Consider the following 16,562-nt stretch of genomic DNA (forward strand, 5'->3'; position numbering starts at 1 on the left):
TATCGAAAGTATATATGGGCCTGTTCATTTTTTCCCCTTTATATATTTTTCGTACATCCATTTTTTTAATTGAATTCTTTGGAAACTTTAATTTTACAAACAAACAAACTAAAATTAAACAGAGCCGAAGCAAATCGTTGTAAAGAAAACTACTAAAGGAAAAAGAAGCTTCGTCTTTAGAAACACTTGCAGGCAACATAAAGTGAGTCTGAGTCATCTATCCATCAATAATAATTATTCAAATTCATTTTTTTTTTCTTTGAAAAGAGTAGGCAAATAGACAATAATTATATCATGATCAATTTACATGGCAAATATAGGAGAACTTTAAGCACGAAAATTGAATAGAAAAATTATATTAGAAAAGGTCAATAAATATGTAAAACGATAATGCGGCAGACATGAATCACATGCAAGACTTTGGTATATGAAAGTAATAACAAGGTCAGGGTCTTTGATCAGAAGTAGAATTTAATATGAAATTTCTTACGTGACAGGCTCTGATTGATGTGTGTGAGTATACTACTCTTAATAGGGGGATCGGAGAGAAGTTTAATTTTCTGATTTGAAATAATATCTAGTGTAATTTTCATGTTATACATATATATATAGCAAAAGTTAAAAAAAAAATGATGAATAATAGATTATTATTATCTATTATATATTTTTTAATTTATTTTATTTGATTCATTTAAATGTGTTAATTAATTATTTATTTATTTGATTTGATTTTATTGAGATAAATATCAAATAATTTGATATTTTATTTAATTATATTAATTATAACTAATTAATTATATTTTAATTTTATTAATTTTTTGTCTTATATATTTTAATTAATAATTTTTAAGAATGTTGTAATTAATTATTTATTTAATTTAATTAAAATAAATATTAAATTATTTAATATTTTGTTTGGATACATTAACTATGACTAATTAATTACATAAATTATTTAATTTGATTGAAATAAATAAATTAATTTTATTTTAATTTATATTAATTTTTTATTTTATATATTTTGATTAATAATTTTTAAGAATGTCATAATTATTTATTTGATTTGATTGAGATGAATATTAAATTATTTAATATTTTATTTGATCACACTAGCAATAACTAACCAATTGCTCTTTTATTCGTTAATACTTTTTTTTTTTACTTTTTATGATGCATTATTTTTACTTTTTATTTTTTTAATAAACTATGAAACATTATTATTCGTTATATTATCCTCTATCTCTTTTATATTTTTTATTTTGTTCCTATTTATTTATTAAGTTTTTGTATTTTTATTAAAAATTTTATTTATTCTATACAAGTTAATTTATCATAACTTTTCACATGTTAAATTTTTTTAATGTTTAAATTATATTTTTCACGTGCTTAATTTCATTTTTAATTTAGAAGATTGAGTGATAAAATAACATCTATAAAAACTATTGTGCGTTGTCTTTTTTTTCTTCTTCGTCTTTTTTGCTTTTCTCTCTTTTTGTGGGGATTATGATTAAATGTAATGGTGCTTATACATAAATGATAAGTATAAATTGTATTATATCTTTTTTCAGTAATTTTTTTTATTTATCTTGAAATAAGAAAAAAAATATTGTAAATTACTTTGTACTAATAAACCCATCATCGTTATAATAAGATATTGTGCATTTATCTTATCTTTAGCAGTTTTAGTAGGTGTTTACGTTAACAAAAAATATGAAACTATTTTTAAGTACATATACAGCTAATTCAACTCAAGAATAGATAAAATATGTTAGTAAATTTTAACAAGTAGTAATATTGGTCATATTACTTTGATTTCAAGAGTAATTAGGATATATAGTAGAATATAAAATATTTCTAAGTAGATTTTAACGAAAATAGTTCTCCCTAATAGATTTTTTTACTATGACAATAAAAAAGTAATTCAAAAAAATTTTTATGTCATGTTAAATTATATTTAATCAAATCGATTTTAACGTAAGAGTGAAAGAATTTAAAAATTTTATTCATAAATCATGAAAAATATTTATAAATTTAACTACTAATATTATTTAAAAAAATTCTTGAAAAAAGATAAGATTCTAACATAAATATTTTAATTTAATAACAAATTATATATTACTATTAATGAGTAATTATTATACTTTAAAAATAAGTAAATTTATTATTCATTGATTTTATTATTTTTAATATTAAAAATAATAAAATTTTAAATTTAATTAACTTTATAAATTTTTTATAATAAAATTGAATATACGTGTTTCTATTTAAAAAATAATTATTTTTTATATATTTTTATATATTATGACGGACACAACTACATATATATAACACATAATAGTAATATATAATAATATTCTTTCCAACAACGACTATGACGACTTTATTACGATATAAAGGTTAGGCATCATGTCAAAAGGGAAAGAAAAAGATCTTTAAGAGCACGATAAGAGAAGAAGATTTGTTTAATTAATTTGTCAATAGAACAAATTAAAGTGGATGCATGCTATCATATATACTATATATGTGTCGCTTTTCTCTTGTATAAATATAGTTCCATGTTAGCTTAACTGAATTTCATCGATGTGCATGTATAGTATCAGAGAGTAGAGAGAATATAATACAATCAAATAATGGAAAAGTTAAATTTTGTGAAGAAGAATGGGGTAAGTAGAATGCCTCCTGGATTCAGATTCCAGCCAACGGATGAAGAGCTTGTGTTTCAGTATTTGAAATGTAAGGTCTTCTCATTCCCCTTGCCCGCTTCCATGATTCCTGACATCAATCTCTCCAACTATGATCCTTGGGATTTGCCAGGTACCTACATATGTACCCGTATACGTATGTATATTAAATAGTCACATACATAACATGATGGTTAATATATTGTTATTTTGATACATAGGAAATTGTGATGAACATCAAGAGATGTATTTCTTCAGCAGCAAGGAACCCAAGTATAGAAATGGAAGCCGCATGAACCGAACAACCACCTCTGGCTATTGGAAGGCAACAGGATCCGACAAAAGAATCATTTCATCTTCTAATAATAGTGACGATAATAGCATTCTTGGCATTAGAAAAACCCTAGTGTTTTACCAAGGGAAATCTCCCAATGGCACTAGAACTCACTGGGTCTTGCATGAATATCGCCTGGTTAGTACTACTCTACATGCTAATAACAATGCTTGCGATATAGGAGATTGGGTTCTGTGTCGCTTATCGGTGAAGAAAAGGAGTGTTGGGAGTGGTAGTATCATCATAAGCAAGAAAGCACGTTCTTCACCATCTTCATCCTCATCTTCTTCCACTTCAAGTAATAACGTCATGGAAGTATCTTCTTCATATGCTTCTTAATATCAACAATGCACTTCCTCCTCATGGTCTTGCTGACTATTGATTAAAACCACCATACATATTCTCACTCACAACCCGTCGTTTCTGCAACTAAATGGGTTCAGACCCTTTAAAATTAACAAGAGAAATATTAGTGCGCTATTAAAATTTATTATTTTTGGTCATCACTTTTAGCCATTAACTCAATTTCTTTAGTTTAATAATTCAATGACATGTTTTTAGACCACACTTTTAAATATTGATGGCTAACGAATGATCAATAATAATAAATTTTAATGGTCTTCTAGTATTTTTCGATTAACAACACTAAATATGCTAATTAAGACTTTTTTATGTATCTTATATATTGTTGTTTCTTATTATAATATTGTAATGTACTTATCTCATCTTTCTTTCTGTTTTTAGGAGTAATTTAAATGAGTTTGATGATATTATTAATATAAGAATATGTTAGGTCCACATTAAAATTAACTAATAAAATTAATTATTAATATAAAATATATATTAAATATAAAATATATATTAAAAATAAATTAAATTATATATATATATATATATATATATTTATTTATTTATATGTACATAAATACATGATAATTAAATTTGATAATTAATTTTAATATATAAATAGTATTTTTTTTATTGATATATATCTAGCAGAGTAATTCTTTTAAATATTTTCATATTTTATTCATTTATTATTTTATAGTTTTCAAAAAAAAAAAAAAAAAAACTCAAACCACACTGTAAAGTTAATCAAGTCGCTAGTAAATTAGAAATGACAACAGCAAAAGTAACTTTATAATTGTATAATAACTAAATATACAAAATTTCCAAAATTAAAATGCAAGTTCTATCTCCTTCAAATATTCTGTTCTCTGTTACTACATTAACATCATTCTATTTTTTAAAAATTTTATTGGTGTGAAATACTCTTTTTAATAGGTATTTCTCTTCCTATCAAGGTTCAGAAAACCGGACCGATCATCAAACCGCTCTAACTACTGGTTCACTGGTTCACTGGTCTAACCGGTCTAACCGGTGGTTCAACCGAAAAAATCGTTTTAAAATAAAATAATAAAATTATAAATAAGCATCCTAAAATATAATTATAGTATAACATAAAGATTAAAATAGTTTTCAAATTTAAAAAACTACATTAAATGTCATCAATTAGGAGCCCTCAGCAAAACTAGCAATTAGAAAACAAAGCCAGCAATTACAAAACACTAAACCTTCACCCAGCAATTACAAACAAAGCTAACAAAACCAACACAACCAGCAACTACAAATCAAAGCAAAACCAACAACTACAACACAATGAAAACAGAGTAGCATTCAGCAACAACCATTACAAAACAGCAGCATAGTGCCATAGCAAAACAGCACCTTAACAACAACATCACCTTAACAAGTCATAATCAGAAATTCCAAATTTAATTAGCAATCCTATTCTTGTTTTGTGCATTTAATTACTCATAAACAAAACTCAACTCCACCTGAATTGTTAATTTAACCTTGGTCTTATGGAATCATAAATAGGAATACATTACATTGCTCTTTCTCCTAAAATTCAAGCAACAACACATGATTTCACAGTTTAAAACCTTATTCACAGCAGCATAGTGCCATAGCAAAACAGCACCTTAACAACAACAGCACCTTAACAAGTCACTAATAAGAAATTCCAAATTTAATTAGCAATCCTATTCTTGTTTTGTGCATTTAATTACTCATAAACAAAACTCTCCACCTGAATTGTTAATTTAACCTTGGTCTTATGGAATCATAAATAGGAATACATTACATTGCTCTTTCTCCTAAAATTCAAGCAACAACACATGATTTCACAGTTTAAAACCTTATTCACCAACTTCTCTTCTGATGCTGTGACTGGGAAGCAACAAATTCAGCAACAAGCAACAAATTTAACAGATCCTAGTAAAGTCTAGTAAAGTCCTGATTTACAGTAAAAAGGCAAATTTATTGATTACCAATTCAGCAACATACAGAAATACAGGAGAAGGGAAATCTGGAAAAGAGAGAACACCAAACCAAAACATTAACCAATAATCACAATAACACTAAACTTTCATCAATTACAAACAAAGCCATCAATTACAAACATTAGCACATTATAAAACATTCCAAAACACTAAACCTTCACCCAGCAAAACCAGCAACTACAAACAAAGCCATCAGTAAATTTGAACAAAACCATAATCAGAATTCAGAAAAATCAATGTCTAATCTTATTATTTATAAACATATTCAAAAAGGACGGATACCCATAAATTTAGCATGATTTTGAAGCAACAGAGGCAGATGAAATCAGTGGTAACATGATGGCAAGGCACGACAGAGGCAGCAACAGAGGTAGCAGCACTGGCGGCTGTCTTCGAGCTCAAACACGGCGGAAGCAGCAAAGGCTTCACCCTTCACGCGCCTCCTCCCGCGACCTCCACCCCTTCTTTTCCCTTTGCAGCACGACGCGACGGCAGAGGAGAGTGGAGCAAATGCAACGCGACGGCAGAGACGAGCTGCGACAACGCTGAAACAGTAGGGACGACAGTTGGACCAGATTCGACGGCGGAGGTAACACAGCTTGAAGAGGAGAGTGATCGAGGCTAGGGTTTGAGCAGACAAAGACCAGCGAGGCAGGGAATGATGGCGAGCTCGAGGAAGACGCACCAATTTCTGAATGAGGGAGAAGCGCGGACGATCGGACGAAAACACGGTGGTGCTTGAGAGCAACGAACGGCGGCGCTGAGCCCTGTGGCGGTGGGGAACATGTACTCTAGGGTTGTGTTTTGGGGAGAAAGATTGAAGAATGGCTCGAGGGGTTGAGGCTATGGAGACCTGGCCATTTCATTTTATAATAGAACGGAAAACGACGCCGTTTTTCAAAACCGGCCGGGTCCCGGTTCGGTCCGACCGACCGATTCTCGGCCGGTTCAGCGGTTTGAGAACGGTTTTGATTTTAGCGGTTTTTTATGTTGAACCAAACCGTTTATGTCATCGGTTTGCGGTTAAACCGGTCGGACCGGCCGGTCCGGTCCGGTTTTCAGAACCTTGCTTCCTATATATAAAGGAGAAATAACCATAAATATCCATAAAACAAGAAAGCTAGGAGTACAAGGTATGAGTAGTTATGAATATAATAAAAATAGTAAATAAAAAATAAAATAGAAGTATTCATTTTAATTTTAAATATATAATTTTTTTACTTAATTCTAAATCTTTGGAGCAGGAAAAAAGAAACATAAATGATTTGTGCAAAAAGCGCCTCATACTCTCATAGTGTGGGAATTTGATGCTGGAATTGTAAAAGTGACCCAATGCGCCAATGCGAGAGTCGTGTTACAAATATCATAGTAGAATTTAGGGCATCAATTCAATTTGTACCTTTGTAGTACGATCAACATTTGAACCCGTCTCTAGAATTTTATTTTGTAATGTATGAAATAATATTTAATTTGTCTTAAAATAACAAAATAATAAGAACAAAATCATATAAAAAAATAGGATCGAAGTAAAAAAAAAAAAAGAAATATTCTAAGCAGTAATTAAAGTTAATTTTTTTAAACTCTTTTTATTTAGATTTTTCATTGATATTATCTTGAACACTTTTAAAACATTTGATAACAAGAAGGAAAAAAGTCCTACATGTAGGGATATTTTTCAACGTCGTTTTCTTACGTCCTACAGTTTTTCACTTTACAGCTTCATATCCAAAAGAAACACAATCAATTATTTTTTCATTACAATGTCAGTTCAATTTCATTCCACATAGGCATAGACATTTTCTTTTTCTCTGAATTAGAGGCAACATGTTGTTAAGTTTGTTAGGAACAAGAATAAGAAAATGAATAGCGTGAAATTCAGCCTCTACCCTGAATAATAGGATACTCGAGAGTTGACCTATTTACCTGTCAAAGGCGCCCAGACCATTTTGTTATACTGCTCTACCACCAATCACACATGGTACCCTATTTTTGTGTTGAGGAGTGAATACAATGCCAGATTTAGATAATTTGGTTAGCTGGTACATTGCAATTTTAGGCTCTGCATTGTTGAAAGTTACCAACCTTGAATATTCTACTCTGTCAAGTAACACCTCAATATACTTATGCAGTTATCCTAAGTTGTAACAACACTTCTTAGTTTTGATGGATCCTAAATTTGCAATTTCAGCACTGCATTTTTTTTCTATTAATGAGAGAAAATAACTGCAAACACAGAGTGTACAAGACCCTTTTGGTTAATTTAGTTGCTACACCAAATTTAGTTGCCCTTTAAAATCAAACCTCAGAATTCTCGACGTTTCCATCTTTAATTTCTTGATCTCAACAACAACAATCCCATCTCTGCACTTGGACTCTTCATTGCAAATACACTTTTTTCTTTCTCTCTCTGCAATGGGGGGTGCCAATTCAAAAATAAAGCTTAATTCAGGTACAGTTCGCAGGTTCGAAGAGTTTAAAAAACGTAGAAACGCAACCAAGCTTCAAGCTGAGAAGGAGCTGTTGAAGGATGGTGGGAATAGGGATAACAATTCTCAATCTTCTAACGGAACCAAACCACCGGCCGAGGAGGTTTCCACCAAAGAGGAATTGCCGGTGCGGGAGCTAACCGCAGAGAAGCCATCGAGAGTGGTTCCATTGCCCACTTCTACAGCTAAACATGAATCTGTAGAGGGGAGAGACGTAGAGAAGGATAGCAAGCACAATCATCACCATAACCAAGAGAAAGTGGACGATAGCAATGAGAGCAAGGTAGAACAGGATAACAAGCACAAGGATCATTATGGCCAAGAAAAAGTGGAAGAATTTCAAGAGAACGTAAAGCAGGATGAGAAACATAACAATCATGATGGACAAGAGAAAGTGAAAGCTTCTCAAGAAAGCAACTTGAAGAAGGATGACAAACACAATGATCATGATGATGGCAAAGAAAAAGTGAGTCATGTTATTGAAAAGGCTTTGGAAGATATTGAAATACAGAAAGGACAGACTGAAGAAACAAAGGAAGACGATGAGGTATTTGTAGATGCAAAGGGAAGTATTGATGTAAATGAACAGCGTGAAGAATTTGGCATATTTCTACCAGGATCTCCAAGCTTCAGAATATATTGCATTGAGGCCAATAAGGCAAAAGTAGAACAAGAAGAATTATTATCATTAGAAGAAGAAGAAGATCATGATGAGGACGATGAAGAGGAAGAAGAAGAAGAGGAAGAAGAAGGAGGTGAGTGAATAAAGATTGAATAACATAGGACAGAAAAAGCACCTTCATTGTTTTTTTTCTGCAAATTTAGATATATATAAACAGTGTGTGTGGCAATTACAGGTGAGAAGCATAGCATTGCTGCCATGCACCAGAAGGCGCACAGCACTGACAGTGTAATAAGGCCGCCATCGGAGTCAGGCTCGGATAAATCTGCAAGCTTAACCTCTGACAGCTTAAATTCTGTAAGCACTTTCCCTTGTTATTTGTTATCTTCTTGAGTTCTAATCATTCAAAAACAAGAAAGAGATAATGAAGACAATAAATAATAAAAACAATTTTCCTGATTCCGTTGTCATTAGGAAACTCCGATTGCTAAACCTGGAAAAGAACCAAGGACAAAGAGAAAAGGGAAAAAGGCAAAGAAGTTTGGGGCTGGGAATGTGAAGAGATTGTTCAAGGTTAAGTCATGTTACTATCCAACGTGTTCATGTGCTGGTATCGATGACAGGAGGCGTATGGTTGCTCCTCCAAGACCACACAACTGATTACGATACTAGGTACATGTTAGAAAGAATGAAGACACCATCACCTGACCCTAAATTATGTTAGAACTTGTCAATTCCCACCTTCTAATACCATCAACCAGGTCTAGTCAACTGCTACTACTTCTAGACTTTATGTAACTACATCTAAGTTTTCTCTGCTACCAATTTATTCTGTTATCTGGTGGAATAGAGAATTTGAAGAAATAGATGAAAACTTCACCTATGTATATGGCATCGCCTATAGCTTATGTCATCATGATGTATTAATATGTATTAATACCAAATAAAACGAGTCCAGAAAAGTACACAAACTATAATGTTCGCTGCTACGCATTTATCCCTTTTACAGTTCTTAACTACTTATATAAAGAGCAATTATCATGTTGCTGAGTTCCATACTTCCATGAAGGGAACCCCAAAGGTTCAAAATGCAAAAGGACACCAAATCAGGAACATACAGCACCTCGAATTACAAGTGTGCGACAACAAAGTAAAAACCAAACCCAATATAAACAAACACACACACCATGATAAACGATAACATCCACAAATCAACAGCAATATTTTAACAATACAATACCATTATTTGATCCGTGAATCAGCAGCATATTTTAAGAGTGCCCCAATACTCCATAAAACCTGCAACAACAAAACAAACACAATAAAAATCACATCATTATCATTTTTTTTTTTTTGCAGAAAATGGCAACAGAAATTGAGGTCACAGAAGCAAACCTAGTCAACTGGGAAGGCAGAACTGAGGAACTCCTCATCCTCCCAAAAAATCTGCAGATCCTTGGACTCCATCAAGAAATCAACAGCTTCTTCATCAAACTTGAGCACGAAAGCCAATTTAATCAACTCGGATAAAGCAGGTACATGATCAACATTCTCAGACAGTACACCGACAGAGATTGCTTCGCAGAAATATGTAGCATATTTTAGCATGCTTGCTTTTCCGCTGCTCCAGTCCATCTTTTGAGTGAAGAGCTTTGAGCTTTCACTTTCCCTTTCCCAACGTATCATCCTGTTTGCCTCCTTAGTAATGACATCCCCTGATGATAATGGCAAACTATAGCTTACAGTGACTTGCTCCATTGTCTCACAGACAGTGAGGTTAAGAATATCTTGAACAGCTTCATGCCTTTTCTCTGCTTCCATTCTGAGGCTAGAACATGCAAGAAATCCAAGAATAAGTTTAACCAACCCTTTCCCGTTGAAAACATTTCTTGGGTCCACTTGTGTGAATTTTCCATCATCTACTAAGGATGATTCTTCCTTGAGAACAGACTCAGATATGGTGCGCACACCAATTTTCTTGTACAAGTCTAACAATTCTGACCTGGGCAATGATGCCAAGCTTTGCTTAGGATACCAGACAAATACACCATCTTGCTGAAAAAGATTCTTCAAGTGAAGGTTATCAGCAACAAATACATCACATTTCTCTAGCAAAACTACTTTATCAGAGTCTGATGTAGCAGGTAGCTTCATCAAATTCTCAGCAATCATCGTCTCTGACTTCTTGGTTCTGTGTTGCAAAAGGTAAGTCCAGAACTTGCAGCATTCATCCTGTGAAATTTTTTCCCTGGAACTCTCCCATTCCTTCCATAACTCAATATAATCAACAAGTGATGGCTCGCCCCTGACACCCATATCCGAGAAGAGAGGAAACAAGTCTTTATCATAATACTTTTGAAGAACATATAACCTCGAACTAAATAATTCATTCTTGTCACATTTGACACATTCTTTGGGATTGACCCACTCTCCATTATCATCTCCCTTGGGAACCCAAATCCTGTTGCCTCCATTCTCTGGTATCCAATGGTGTTCTTTCAAGTACCTGTATATTCGTACAATGGTGGGATAGTCAGAATGTAAATCTATGTTGCTGGCAATTAACGAGCATCCTTTCTTAACATCAGTAATAACTCCAATTTCACAGAGTTCTTTCTCGTACTCTGCAATTTTAGCTCCATAGAAGTTCTCATTGATGAAAGGTCCATCCATTGGTTTAAGAAACGAATTCCACTGAGAACCAAACAGCAAACATTTATCTGGGGTCCTATGACCAGCATTGGTGTTCAACCATTGTTTAGATAATCTTTTCTTGAAGTCCTCATTAAGAGAATGACTGCGCTGAAGTAATAGCCGAATGCATTCCAACAATGATAGGACACTCTCAGGAGTTATGCTGGAAGGATCTGATGGAAACCTGAGACAGCTGGAAACAAAGTCTACACCAAGTTTCAGTTCGGTAATAACCCCCATATTCTTCAGCTCCTCCTTATACTCATGTACCCCCATGCCATAACAACTGTCACTGTCATCAATGAAAGGGAGACGAGTAATCGCAGAGAGAGATTTCCAATCTGGACCAAATAAAATACAGCCCCCTGGAGACTTATAATCACCAACCCGAGTTCGCAACCATTTGGAAGTACTTAAGATTTCTAAAAACTCAGAAGGAAACTTGTACTCAGCTTCTTTCACTTGTCTGCAGCACGATAGAAATGACTCAACATGACATTTGTTTATGTCAGTCTGTGATGCTTTTTTCTTGAAAACATCACCAAATGTTTTCATTGCCTCTTCAAAATCAACCACAACTCCAGTTTTTTTCAGCTCTTTCTTATATATGAAAATCTTTTCTCCATAGAAACCAAGATCAATGACATGGAAACCAGTGAACACATCAAGAATGCATCGCCATGCAGGCTCAGGCAAGAAACATTCTCCAGGAGTTTTAAAGCCATTATTAGTCTTCAAACAATTGGTTGCTTTTAGTGCATTAACCAGTTTGTCAGAGCTATCAGAAGCAGCATGAATACATTCCAGAATCAAGAGAACAGCATTAGCCGTCAAAGATTTCAAGCACGACGGTGATTTCAAGTTGTCTACTACAAGCTGGTAACTATTACGGAAGCCAACTATGACATCAAGCAACTCAAGCTCGTCTTTGAAACGGTATATTTCTTCACCGTAGTGAGCCTTGTCAATGAAAGGTATATCACTAATTTGTGATGCAGTTTGCCACTCTGAATCATGCAAAACAGAACCAACGGGAGACCTATAACCATGTGATGTCTTTAGCCAACTTCCTCGTCTAATGCTGTTTACAAATTGATCCACGGGAAGCATTTTTACCCTTAGATACCGAATAAACTCAAGTATCAAAAGCACATGGCCTTTACTCAAAGTGAAAGATGCTGCGCGAGACATAAGTCGTTTACCAATAAAGTTACACGCTTCTTCATAGCTAAACATGACTCCCACTGTTCCCAGTTCTGCCTTGTACTCCAATATTTTCTGCCCATAGAACTCCTCATCAACTAGAGGAATGTCGACAAGAGCAGACCCATTCTGCAAAATGATTCCGAGGGAAGAACCAACTAGAAATGACTGTGAAGGTGGCCTGTATCCATTGACAGTGACTTTAAGCCAACTACCTCGCTTTATGCAATTTACGAACCTCTCAGGTAGATTCATACCCTTAGATTTCAGGTTACGAATCCAGTCCAAAAGCAAGAAAACATTTTCCTTAGTAAGTGGCGTATCTACACCAGAAATCCCATAAAATGGAGCAGATATGTAAGGTACATCAGAAGCTCCAGCAAATTTGCGAAGGAAGTCCAGCAGTTCATTTTTACGTGAAGATTGACCTGCACAACGACAAGGATGCATGTACTCTTCCCCTAATTCAACAAAACCATCATTTGTCCATGGATTGGAAACAACCAAGTCTGCCCATTTGCTCCCATTGGCAGGAACGGCCACTCCGTCTCTGCTTGTTTTCACGTTCCCATAATTGTCCACAAGTGGCATAGAACTGCACAGGTCACCTACCTCACGAGGTGTCAAATAACCCGTTGAAAAAGAGTGATACAAGAAGTGAGCATATGTGATGACAAGCTTGTGATTCTTGAGAGATTTGCTCAGACAAACTGCGAACTTGTATAAACCCAAGGTAGATACATTGACTTCATGCTCTAGCCATTCCATCAATGTTTGTCTCTTGGGGAATGCCCACATTGCTTGTTGTATGTTCTCAGGCATAAAGTAACGATGGGATACACACTGAAATTCCTTATTCCAATCAATTAGCCATGAGATAACACGAGAATGATTTTGATCGGCTAACAAAATTGCCTTGGGGTTCTGATGATATCTGCACTCATTTACACTGAACTGGGAAATATTCCCATTAGAACCAACATATTTTATCAGTGGTAAGTTCCCCATATCAGAACAAGCAAATCTGGACGCCCAGTTAGTAGCAACAAAAAGTAGAAGCTTTAGATAGACATCTTCTGACACTCCCTCCACAAGATTCGAACTCTGGATGCACTTGGCATACCATTCATTGCTCACTAGTTTGACTCCTAAGAAACTGTGTATCTGGTCATATTTAGCTTTGTCAAATGAAGAACAAAGAATATATCTTCCATGGCTAGATAGATTATGAAAAGTTATTCCGTTCTCACGAGCACTGGTCAAAATATCCCAAAAAGCAGGCAATAACCTACCAACATCACAAGGCCTGTAAAAGTGCTTCTGCTGGGTGTATGTCTCAATGGGAATAATATTTTCTTGGGCCATCATTGCTTTTATTTCATCCCTCACAACATTTAATTCCGCATAGGAAGAGGCATTGACTGGAAGAAACTGAAACATCCGTGGCAAACTAGACAATGGAGCATCATTTGTTGTAATAATAAGCGATTTGAATGCCTCCATGAAAGCAGTAGGGACACAGCTGAGTATCCCTTGATTCCATTTATTATCCAGCAGGATTGTCTCCCTCGATGAAGCCAGCACAAAATCAGCTTGAATTATGAAAGGAAAGCTGGTCACCATCTCTGTGGGAAGAAATGCATAGACCCCAGGTGAGGTATTTCCCCTTTGAAGCCTCTCATGATTCGGAAAAGCCAATGTTATAACCCACTCATCAACATCCATTCTCCTTTCCACTCTATTCTCTGATCTGACAGGAAATTTCTGCTTCCACATGTAGTAGCTGCATTCCTTTTCAGAGTCACCATTCTCCTCCTCCGAAAGATGGAGTGTGTAGGACTCGGCATTGATGTTTTTGCTTGTCTTGAAATTAACTTCGCTTGAAATAGAAACAGCACTTATTGTGTTGAGCTTAGGATCATCATTGTCTTCCTTGACTGTAAGGCGCTTGATCTTGGAAAGGAATAACAGAACTTCAGGATGAATGGTGGAGAGCTGCAGTTTCACTGGTGCAACTTTGTCTGGCTTAAGAGGTAACACAATTGTTGTGGTTGGGAGTGTGTCACCGGCACCATATATCTGTTTGATGTCAAGAAGCGTTGGTTTCTCCTCAACCCATTCAGGAACTATGTAGCCGAGACCACAATGTGGACACGGCTCTTCATTGAACCGTATCTGATACCCATTGCTAAAAATATATGGCTGAGAAGTGATCAGAAATACACTCTTGAACCCAATCCCTGTAGTTTAATCACAAAAGAAATTCTGTCACAGGTTAACCAGATTTATTGAAACCATGCGGTTTCAATATGGATAATAACTTAATATCACCCAGAATAAACAATGTTCTATCTGATCCCTTTCACAAATAATCCAAAAGAAAGAAGGAATAGCATTTGAGGTGGAGTGAGGAGAACAAAGAAGGGAGTAGTGTGGCTGCAAGAGGAGGATATACATGCAAGAAAGCTACATTTTTTAACAAGATCTTTTACAATTGATAAAGCACAGACAAATTTCTTTATTATAAATAGTTAAACAAAAATGGTATTTTGCACAGCAACTTTTGCTGTCTAATAATAACAGAATTAATGTTTAAAAAATAGACCGATTCATAGACACATATCCTAATAAAAACTCATACTTTAGACATAATTAAATATTGTCAATAATTGATTCAGGGTGGATAAATACTAAGAATTAGCATCTTAATTGAAGTCAAAATAATAAGTGGGGGAATTTACCTTTCTCCCCTATATAACCCTTAATTCTGTTGCCTTTCTTAGTAGAGCGTCCAACACTACATATAGAGTCAATGTTTCGAGTAGAAAAGCCAATTTCATTGTTGAAGATGAGCAAAGTGGCTGTAGCACCAGTGCCTGTTATGTCCTTCGAAGTTATAATGAAATCAAGGGTGGGATCCACTCCTCCATCATACTGGTTATCTTCTGCGTTCTGTTGTAGCAAATAAGTGAGTCAGAAACTAACCAATCTAATAATAGAGTAATATTATTCAATACATAGATTACATTATTATCATCTCACCAGGTTCTGCGTGCTATTGTAGTTTGCATGTAAACAACATGGGTAAATTGTTCTTAATTGATCAACTGAGTCGAATTTTGATTGTTAAAACACTACACGTTTAGTTTAATTCTAATGATGTTATTTAAGACTACAAATATTGATGAGCAAGGGGTTAACCGAGAAGGAACATATTAAGGAGGGACCACACCAGAGTACACATTATTTATTGTCATAACAAAAATCAATGAGAGTGAGACCTGGATGAGTTCCATAAGGAAGTGAACGTCCTTAGCGTAGAGCTCGGCAGAGAGGTTCCTAACGGCTTGGTGGAGGTCCTCCGTCAGAGGGTTGGGTGCTCCTCCGATCGAGAATTTGCTCCTCCGTATTTGCTCCACGTGTTCCTTCGCTCTCTCCATTGATCGATCACAGTACAATGCAGTATGAGAATTGTGAGGGAGGTGTAACTACCAAGTCAAACTGAAACTTAGCAACGAAGCACACACAACACAACACAACACAACACAATAGCACTCATTAAGGTCAACAATAAGTCTCTCAGTCTTCCTTTAATAAAGTCTTAAAATGCGCAACGCGATTCTTTCCTTCTCTGCCTTTTTTCAGGGAAGCTCAATCGTTCCTACTGAATACAGTGGTATATCTATTTACGGTTATTATTAGTACAAATTTTTAAATTTTTTTAATGAATAAATAATAAATGAATTTGAATCTTCCAAATTTTAAATTTTTATTTAGAAAATAAAGTGAAATCTTTTATCATTAAATATTTTTTTATCATATTTTTTTATTTTTATTTATAAAATAAATAATAATAGATCATACTTTATTTTTTAAAAAATTTAAATTCATAATAAATATATTAAAAATTAAATTATATATTTTTTGTATAAATTTTTTAATTAATAATTTTAATTTATGTCCGCACATATTAACTAAACTTAATAAAGAAAGGAAATGTTTAACGTATAATACATAATATATAATAATTTTGTATTCAATACTATATGTTTCCTTAATGCAAAATAGCATTTAGTATTTATTTTTAACAAAAGTTCTATAAACACCTTGTTGAAGAGATTAATTTTAATGTATTAATAGTGTAAAATATTTTATTTAATTATATAATTATATTTATTTTTTTATGATTATTTATAA

General features: G+C 33.8%; 3 protein-coding genes and 1 long non-coding RNA gene across 4 annotated transcripts; 2 read left to right on the forward strand and 2 right to left on the reverse strand.

The window, feature by feature from the left end:
- Positions 1 to 2,530: 2,530 nt before the first annotated feature.
- On the reverse strand, positions 2,531 to 6,199 carry LOC148572243 (uncharacterized). The gene is made up of 2 exons (XR_015907686.1): positions 5,643 to 6,199; positions 2,531 to 3,438 (listed from the first exon to the last, which is right to left on the reverse strand). It is a non-coding gene; the product is annotated as an uncharacterized LOC148572243 (long non-coding RNA).
- LOC148572244 (NAC domain-containing protein 41-like) lies at positions 2,631 to 3,750 on the forward strand. The gene is made up of 2 exons (XM_088510062.1): positions 2,631 to 2,814; positions 2,903 to 3,750. The coding sequence occupies exons 1-2, from the start codon at positions 2,631 to 2,633 to the stop codon at positions 3,352 to 3,354; spliced, it is 636 nt and encodes a 211-aa protein (XP_088366188.1). The 3' UTR covers positions 3,355 to 3,750.
- A 1,344-nt stretch (positions 6,200 to 7,543) lies between the features above and the next one.
- LOC148572245 (uncharacterized) lies at positions 7,544 to 9,355 on the forward strand. The gene is made up of 3 exons (XM_088510036.1): positions 7,544 to 8,601; positions 8,704 to 8,825; positions 8,943 to 9,355. The coding sequence occupies exons 1-3, from the start codon at positions 7,773 to 7,775 to the stop codon at positions 9,126 to 9,128; spliced, it is 1,137 nt and encodes a 378-aa protein (XP_088366162.1). The 5' UTR covers positions 7,544 to 7,772; the 3' UTR covers positions 9,129 to 9,355.
- A 21-nt stretch (positions 9,356 to 9,376) lies between these two features.
- Positions 9,377 to 16,007, reverse strand: LOC148572246 (ATP/DNA binding protein). Its single transcript, XM_088510035.1, has 4 exons — positions 15,647 to 16,007; positions 15,107 to 15,317; positions 9,864 to 14,605; positions 9,377 to 9,767 (listed from the first exon to the last, which is right to left on the reverse strand). The coding sequence occupies exons 1-3, from the start codon at positions 15,803 to 15,805 to the stop codon at positions 9,864 to 9,866; spliced, it is 5,112 nt and encodes a 1,703-aa protein (XP_088366161.1). The 5' UTR covers positions 15,806 to 16,007; the 3' UTR covers positions 9,377 to 9,767.
- Between the last annotated feature and the right edge of the window lie 555 nt (positions 16,008 to 16,562).

The sequence above is a fragment of the Arachis ipaensis genome, chromosome B3 (genome assembly GCF_059453495.1).
Source record: "Arachis ipaensis isolate K30076 ecotype BB chromosome B3, ASM5945349v1, whole genome shotgun sequence".
Classification (NCBI taxonomy): Eukaryota; Viridiplantae; Streptophyta; class Magnoliopsida; order Fabales; family Fabaceae; genus Arachis; species Arachis ipaensis.